An 8,858-nucleotide genomic window follows, 5' to 3' on the forward strand; every position below is an offset into this window, starting at 1 on the left:
AGGTTCAAGTGAGCTATTTTAAAATGTTAGAAATTTCCTGTTTAACTCCAAGCACCTTCAAAGGCCCAGATGCTTCCTTGAGGGGCAGCCTTTCCTGTCCTGCACTTCTCATGAAGGGCCATGTCCTATGGGGGCCTCTCTTCAGAGCAACATTTTGGCCAACACGTCTCCCTGCAGGCACTTTATTTTTCCAGTAATGGTATTAAAAACAACGGGGCCTAAATGCAATGTGATATCCTTGGCGGGATACTGGAATAGAAAAAGGACATGTATGTGATACCAGAATAAAGTCTGCAGTTTAGTCAATCGTGTTGTTCCAATGTTAACTTCCTGCTTTTGACCAATGGACGGCGGACCAATGCAAGAGGCTGCTAACGTTAGGGAGAGTTGGGTGAGGGGTACATGGGAACTCTGCACTATCTTTGCAGCTTTTCTATAAATCTAAAACTAGTCTGTAATTAAAAAAAAAGTTTATTTAGATAAAAAGGACGGGGGGCAGATACTTACTTAACTGACCAGCTTTTTCTGGAAGGCAGATCCTGGGGGGTTTCACCCATATCACCAGCTGAACTGGGTGCCCCAGGCTCACCGGCTTTAGGCCAGCTTCCTCCTGGACAGACCCTGTCCCCCACCTTCACGGGACACGAAAGGGCAGTGGACCCATTGAGACCTCCAGCAGGGGAGCCAAGCGACCTCCTGGGGACGATCTCCAGCTCAGTTTTGAAGAGCACGGCTGGCTGCCCTGCTGAGAAGTCCTCGCTGCAGAGCTTGTCAAGGTCAGGCATACTCAAGGCTCTCAGTTCCTGGAGCTTAGAGCGGGATAAAGGCGAGGGCTGTGTGTGGCGCACCGAGGACTTGTTCCTCTTGACAGGAGAGGCTGGGGTCACTGTTGGGGCGGGAATTCCGGAAGGACCAAGTGCTTTCTTTGGGTCCGAGTCAGGGCCCTTGTTACTGGCCTCCACCACATTCTGCTGGGAGACCATCAGCATCGTGCTGGACGGGGACTTGGTCATCTGGGGGATGAGGGTGCTGGCTTCACTTTGGCATTCGCTGCAGGAACTCAGGCTGCGTCTCAGGGACCTCGCTGTCGGGTCACCAGGGTGGATGAGGAGGCTCCCTGAAGCCACGCTGCCAGATGACCGTCTCCCAATGGGAGGCTTGGAGCTCACCGACAAAAAGGGGGAAGCCCCCAACTTGGCCATGGGTCGGTCAGAATTGGCCAGGTTCTCAAAGGACTTGATTCTCTGCTTCACAGAGAAAAATGAGGTAGATTCATGGGGCCAGTTCTGATCAGAGTAGTAATGTCTCCTGGTGACTTTGATTTTGTCTGTGACCAGGCAGTTCGTTTCCTGCAGTGACAGAACATCCCCTTCGTCTGTTGTTGGAAGGTTCCTCGCTGTCTCCAGCAGGGGCTTTACACTATACACACCCTGTCCATTAACAAGGCCAAGAGCACTGCCTCGGGATGCCTTGGCCTCCAGGAGGCCACCACTTGTTGAAGGGATCTGGTTGTCCCGCTGAGCGCGACCTGGGCTGTGCAGGGAAGGTCCCTCCCGTCCAAAATGGCTTGAGAACTGGGCTGGCATGGAGTAGGTCCTGGTCGCTGGCCTCGGCGTGAAATAGGGATGGTCATCCAGCACTGGGCTCGCTGGTGTGCTGTTCTTGGGCATCCCTGGGGAGTCTGACATCTGGCTTGACTTTCCCGGGGAGGAATCCGCCTTTCTATCCAGCAGCTGTGGGGAGGAGGAGGAGGAGGCCAGCTTTGCCACGCTGAAAGATCGCTGCGTTTCCTGCTCCACTGGGGAGGCCCGGGACGTGAGTGAGGGCAGATGATTTGGAGATGATTCCACTGACGGGTGACAGGGTCTGATTTCACTCTTCTCCTGACAGTTGCTTTGGGCCAAGAACTCTCCCTGTCTGTCATTTTCAACGGGCTTGTTACCACTTGTATTCTTTGCATTCTTTGGCATTCTTTCAGAAGGAATTTCAACTATTTTCAGCTGATTTATTCTTTCTAGTGGATCATTAACAATTGCTTTGCTTCCTTTGTTGCCAGTCACCCCGGGTTGGGCTGCTTCTGGTACCAAATCTGCTTGGCTGGCCACATGCTGCTGGGCCTGCCTGGGAGGTGGGAGCTCCCGCTTGTCCACTGCCATGGACGCGCCACTCCTCAATGCTGGGGGACCCGTCCCCGAGGCCGCTGAGGGCGCCTTGCTGTCTGGTCCACACTTAGGAGACCTGGGGGTGGCTGGGCAACTTCTGTCGGGTTCGGAGTGGACAGCCGTGTGGAACCTATTACTTGTACCTTGCTCAGGAAGAATCTTGGGGGAGGTCAGGGGTGGAATGAATGGTCTGATGCTTGTGTCTGACGCCGAAGGCCTGAGTGACCCCGAGGCCGCAGGGGGTGGCTTACTGTCCAGCACACAATGGGGAGACTTGGTGGTGGCCATGGCATCTTTGTCGGGTTCTTCATGGTCAGCTGCGTGGAACCGGTGTGATGCTACCTTGGAGAGCATTTTGTGGGAGGTCTGGGGTGAAACGAGGGGTTTCCTGTGGTCTGTCCCACCAGCTTTAGGCGTATTATTGGCCAGGGCCTCGGAACTGCCTCTGCTTTTGCTTTTGATGCCCAACCTCTTCAGCTTAGGACCAGATTTGGGTTTCTGACAGTTACTTAAAAGTGTTTCCGCTGAACTTTTTTTAGGTGGGTCTTTATTTTCGAGGTTCAGTTTCAGCTGAGGGGGGCTATTAGGCACAGAAACTCCCTTTTTGTGGCTTGTGCTCAACACCTGACTCTTACAGTCAGGACTTCTGGCAGGCACCGTGGACTGTTCCTTTTCAGCTTTGCTCTGCAAAGGCGTGCCTTGGTTACTTTTATTGATTTCTTTAAACCAGGCCATGATGGGCCTCCTGGAGATCATTTTTGGTTTCGGTAGCAAGTCATCCAGGTCATGACTTTCGGAGATGTGCAGGTTTGCCAAAACAGGTTCCCCGTTCTTAGGGACAGCCATGCTATAGGAGGACCGATTCTCAGTTGTGTTAACATTGGCTTGTTTTTCATTTGGGGTTTCAGCATTCACCAAGGCATCTTCCAAACCATTTACCATGTGAGGAGAGCTGAGAGTGATCGGGGAGTTGTGAAAATGCCTGGTGGCTTTAGAAAGCTGGCTGTTTCCCACAGCTGAGCCAGTGCTGCCGTCTTCCTCAGGGCCGCCTTCACACGAGGGCCTGTGGTTGTGTGTCATCTTTAGGTCCGCGTGAGGTTCATGCCCATGAGAGCTTATATCCAAGAGAGAAGGTGGCTGGGAAGAGTTTGGGATTGCAGGGCACGAGGCTCCGGGCATGAAGGACGCTGTCTCACACGGACTCCCCGTCGCTTCACTCAGAGCACTGTGCTTTAATGGCAGAACCCTGGCGAGAGCAGGGCGGGGTGCAGCCTGAGCAGCAGCATGAGCTGCGGTCGGGGGTGGGTTTGGGGAGCCCCCTGTGGAACAGATTTCAACATGCTCCTCCTCAGACTCCGTCGTATCTTCTTTGTGAGAAGACCCACGGGAACGAGGAGGTGACCAGTTGTCCCTGGTGGAAGCTCGAGGGGCCTCAGTGAGCGACTCGGGGTCAGAAGACGAGTCCTCAGCATCGCCGTACATGGATGAGAGAGACGGCTCTGTGCTGTCCCCCAGGCCTGACAGGGACGTACTGTCTTCGTGAAAATTGCTAAAATTTCTAGAGTAGTTGCTCAGGAAGTTTTTGTTCACAGTAAAATGTTTGTCAGGATGAATGGAATCCAAAACTGAAGGCTGGGAGGTCCACTGTGCGTGAGTGGGAGGGCCAGCAGCCCAGGCCCTCCTCTGGGTGGGGGTCTGGTTCCCGGGGACTGGCTCAGCACGGCGGGAGCGCCCATCTCTAGCTCCTGCTGGAAGCTGGCCCTGAGAACTGCCCTCTTGACTCGCCCGGTCCCCTTTCTGAGGCGACGGAAGTCTTGCCTCACAAGCATCTGATTCCTTGATGAGCCTGTCGATGTCGGTCACAGGGCTGCCTCCACTCTTCCTGGGGCAGCAGTGTCCTGGGCCACTGCCGCACGCCTCTTTGGTCTTGTCAGTGGGTGACAGCAGGGAGGGGCTGGCCTGCTGTGCCCTCTCAGACCCGGAGCCTGTTCCCTTGAGCAGAGCAGACGCCTGCGAGTTTTCGGGTACGAGGATTCCTGTTGTTTGCAGCACTTTGCTGTGGTTATAACCTGAAACTCCCCGTCTGTCCTCCTGGGACATGAGTAGGTCTCGTGAGAGGACAGCATCGGCTGGAGAGGCTCCCCGTGCCTCAGGTCCTGTTCCCTGGCGGGCAGCTGCCTTCCTGGTGGTGTCGGACGAGCTGGCTTCTGGGGCTGTGCAAGTCTTGCCGAAGTCAGGATCGGCCGTTGCAGTTTTCCCTGGGGATGTGCTGTGCTCCCGGGTGAGGCTGACGTGACATCTGTCCTCACACTTGGGGACCCTGGATAACACTGGCTCTCTGGGGTCCTCAGGCCGTCTCAATTGCCCTGTGTCTGCTGAGGTCTTGCTGGGGGCAGGGGAAGCTACCCGCTTCTGCCCTGGGGAAGGGATGAGGTCTGGGGAGCCGCCCAGTCCTGTGATGAGAATAAACAAAAGGTGGGGAAAATGTGAGACAACAGAACATCTCTCAACGAAAAAAGAGGAAAAAAAAGGAAAATTGTAAACAATCTCCATTTTTTGTGTCTATTTCAGAAAGACATTCCACTTCCTGGGCGCAGGCCTTCCTGTTCTGTTTTTGTCTCTAAGATCACAGAGCACTCATCTCACCACCACCACCCTGCTTTCGGGGCTCTAAAATAACTCGGACTGGCCGGCAGAGTGAGCTTTGGTTTCTGTCCTTTTTTCTCTCTCCTGGTTATTTTTTTAAGGATGGGGGCACAGCAGAAATCCCTCACTTGGGTGTCTCGGAACCATTCACTCTCCGATGGCACAAACCACAGGAGTCAGGCTGCGGTTTTCTTTCATTCCTCACTGGGCACTGATTCCGCAGAGCCCTCGCGTCTCAGTCGCAGCAGCTGGCCCATCACGTGTGGGTGCAACCTCACGGTGCGGGTTGGGCGCCGTACAGTATGGAACAGTCCAAGTGCCCAGCGTTAGGGACTTACTGCTGAGCCACGAGATGAGGCTAATTTGGGAAAACACATGGAATGCTACAGACAGGATGTGGGCCTGCACTGAGTTTCAGCTGTGCCATGGCCAAGTTCAGAGAACTGGAGAACTGGACGGCCAGATAATCCTGGGAAGCTGTGACTGAAGGGGTGGGGATTTGAGAGGGGTTCTGGGGGAATAATTTGACCAGAGTGATGAGGAGAAAAATGGAATGAAAGCAGGGAAGCAAGAAAAAGCATGAAATCTCAGAGGGGCGGGGAAAGGTGGTGCATGTCGGGACAGGGGGAGTAAAGTCAGTCCATGAGATGGTCCTTTGGCTGGTGCTGCCTGCTCCAAAGGCCACGCACATCCTGGGCTAATCTGTCCACCTCTGGCCCCTGGCCTCTTACAAAGGGGAAGGAGGGTGGGGTGAGGAGACTGGCATAAAAAAGAATATTAGATTCACTATTTTCTTAAGAACTAAGGGCCTAAGGTTGGAGTGAAAAAGTCACAATGAAAGCTCTTCGACATATGTTATATTCACTGCACCTTTCCCACACGGATCACATGTCTTTTCCCTCCTGAAGTTCCTATGTCACTAATTAAGGACTAATTATTAGAACTAGCACTGTGCTAAGAGCTTTTCATGCCCTTAGTTTTCCTCCCAACACTGTGAGGTAGGTGCTGTGACCATCTGCACTGGGACGGTAGGAAACAGGCAGAGAGTGGTTAAGCAACGTACCAGGGTCACAGTTCACAGCCAGGGGTCAGTCCAGGAAGCTGGCTCCACAGCCCACACTGTTACCTAAACCCTGAATACTTGGCCTCCGTGTAGAGAGCACCTGGTGACATTCAAGTTGGCTCAAGACACCCGTGGAGATGCTACCCAACTGCCCCCGGCCCCTGTGGCAGGCGGGGGCCGGCCAAGATTCAAATCCACGGGCTCCTGTCCTCTGCTCGGCCTCTTTGAACTCCCTTCAGCATGACTTTCCTGCTTCTGCTTGTGCCAACTATGGAGAAAAGTAGCAATGAGACAGAAGGAGGGGATGTAGAGGTGGTTTTCCAGGGTCAGATTCAGTCGCTGCGCAAACCCTAAATTTTTGTTAGCAATCCTGACTTTATTACAAAGTGTGTAACTTAAAGGGTTTTATTTGAGGGATATTAAATCACATGGAGGCAGTCCTTGATGTCACCTTTCAAACTAATTCTTCACTTGGAAATGCCCCAAATGCCCAAGAATGAGAAGAATATTGACTCAATGATGGCACATCCTGGGGTAGGAGGCCCAGAAACCCTCCCGGGGTATCACAGGAGCAGAAGGGCATGGAGGAAACCACTGCAGCTCCCTAACTAGAGTAGGTTACAGGTGTGCTGATATTACGTCACCAGTGCTTAGGACTGCCTGTTGGGGCCGGCACCAGTCAAACAGGCCTCGGAGCAATTGTTGACCTCAGCAGGCTGCTCAAATATTTTCTGTGGATGCATGAGGTTAAAATATTGTATTTTTTTATCTTGTCCTCTGTAAAGTTTCCTCCTGTCATTTCTCAGTGCATCTGATTTCACAAAAGCAGAGAGTTGAGATTCTGAAGGGTGGGAAGTCCTTTTCTTTCATCTCGTGTCTCATTTATTGAGGTACATGTCAGAAAATGGGTAAGGAATGTCGGCTGAATGAAAATGCATGCACTCTATGTGGAATTAAAAGTATGAGTTTAGTCATTGATACAGAGAACATTTTGGTGGTTGCGAGATGGGAGGGAATTGGGGGGGGTGAAAAACGGGAAGGGATTAAGAAGTACAAATTGATAGTTACAATATAGTCAAAAGGATGTAAAGTACAGCATAAGGAATATAGGCAATAATATTGTAATAACTACATATGGTGTCAGATGGGTACTAGATTTATTAGGGTGATCACTTCATAAGGTATATAAATGTCTAATTGCTATGCTGTACTCCTGAAACTAAAATAATATTGTATGTCAACTGTAATTAAAAAAATTAAAAAATTAATTAAAAAAAACCTTAGATATAGTGATCTAGTGAAGTTCTTAAATGCAGGCAGCTTTTAAATATTAACTTGTGTAAGAGTCTTTTATTCCCCTCAAAATTCTCCACATGGAACGTTTTTCTTAGGGTAACTTCTGCCCTCCCATCTTGAAGCATACCACGTGATAAAAATCTTACCTGTCCCAGGTTGTTGCTCCTCGTCTGGTGCAGCTTTGGGCAGGTTCTCTGTGAGGTGGCCAGCACCTCGGTGGGACCCATCCCTGCTGGTCAGCTTTCTCAGAGATTCCTGGCACAATGACAACAGCAAGTCACTGTCAGCAGCGAGTAGGCTTTCTGCATGCTAAGACATCATATATAGAAGAAGGCTAGTTTGGGAAAATTTCAGAGCCCTGGAGCAGGAGCCACACAATCCAGATTCTGGGTTTGTGGCCCACTAGAAATTGTATGGTCCTATCATTCTTCCTATGCCTCAGTTTCCTTAACTTTAAAATGTGGGTGATTAGGGAAAGTCACATCAACACCACAATGAGATGTCACCTCACATCCCTTAGGATGGCTATAATAAAAAATCAGGAAGAACAAGTTGTTCGTGAAGATGTGAAGAAATGGGGACCGTTGTGCACAGTTGGTAGGGACATAAATCCATGCAGCCACTGTGGAAAACAGTATGGAGGGGCATCAAAAAAATAAAAATGGACCTACCATATGATCCAGCAGTCCCACTTCTGGGTGTATACCCAAAAGAATTGAAATCAGGGTCTTGAAGAGAGATTTGTACACCCATGTCCATAGCAGTATTATTCACAGTAGCTAAAATGTGGAAGTACCTCAAGTGTCCATTGAGAGCAAAATGTGGTATATACACATAATGGAATATTAGCCATAAAAAGGAAAGAAATTCTGACACCTGCTACAACTTGGATGAGCTTTGAGGACACTATGCTAAGTGAAATAAGCCAGTCAGAAAAAGACAAATACTGTATGATTCCACTTACATGAGGTACCTAGAGTCGTCAAAATCATAGCGACAGAAAGCGGAATGGTGGTTTCCAGGGGCTGGTGGGAGGGGGGATGGAGCGTTACTGTTTAATGGGTATAGAATTTTCATTTCACAAGATGAAGCGTTTTGGAGATGAATGGTGGTGATGGTTGCAAACTAGTCTGATTGTATGAATACTACTGAACTGTACACTTAATAATGGTTAAGATGGTAAACTTTATGTTATGCATAGTTTACCACAATTTAAAAAATTGGAAAAAAAAATGGGGATAAAACTTGTCTAACTCATAGTTTTAAATAAAAGATTAAATGAGGTAACAGTTATAAAAACAACATGCATCATATGAAAGGCTATATAGATGTAAGGTATTATTAAATTTCATAATGATATCCAAGACGGAAAACCAGCTCCTCAGTTTGGTAGTTAGGGAGATAAATGAAATTGACATTTCATATTTCAAAATTTCACTTTAGCCAAGTGTCAATTATTTTATCTTCCTTTCTTCCATTTATTTTTAAAAACAAATTTAAAAAACATTTTTTAAAATAAACTTGCTAGGGCCGGCCGAGTGGCGCGATGGTTGAGAGCTCGCTTGGGATGCCAGAGGGCCCCGGTTCGGATCCCGCATATGAGGGCCAGTGACACTGCCCTCCACAGCTAAGATGCTGAACAACAGCTCAACCCGGAGCTGGGCTGCCATGAGTCGCCGGCGACGGCGTGG

At 49.9% G+C, this 8,858-nt stretch overlaps 1 protein-coding gene across 12 annotated transcripts in view; it reads right to left on the minus strand.

Annotated features, from left to right (window-relative positions):
* The window catches only part of PDZD2 (PDZ domain containing 2), a 385,588-nt gene that overhangs the window by 12,837 nt on the left and 363,893 nt on the right, over positions 1-8,858 (minus strand). For all 12 annotated transcript variants that reach the window (XM_019647870.1, XM_019647867.1, XM_019647869.1 and 9 more), the window contains 2 exons: positions 7,314-7,422; positions 508-4,615 (listed from right to left, as the gene is read on the minus strand). In XM_019647870.1, the coding sequence (XP_019503415.1) occupies positions 508-4,615; positions 7,314-7,422 (4,217 nt within the window). The remainder of the gene's footprint in view (positions 1-507; positions 4,616-7,313; positions 7,423-8,858) is intronic.

The sequence above is a fragment of the Hipposideros armiger genome, unplaced genomic scaffold (genome assembly GCF_001890085.2).
Source record: "Hipposideros armiger isolate ML-2016 unplaced genomic scaffold, ASM189008v1 scaffold_117, whole genome shotgun sequence".
Classification (NCBI taxonomy): Eukaryota; Metazoa; Chordata; class Mammalia; order Chiroptera; family Hipposideridae; genus Hipposideros; species Hipposideros armiger.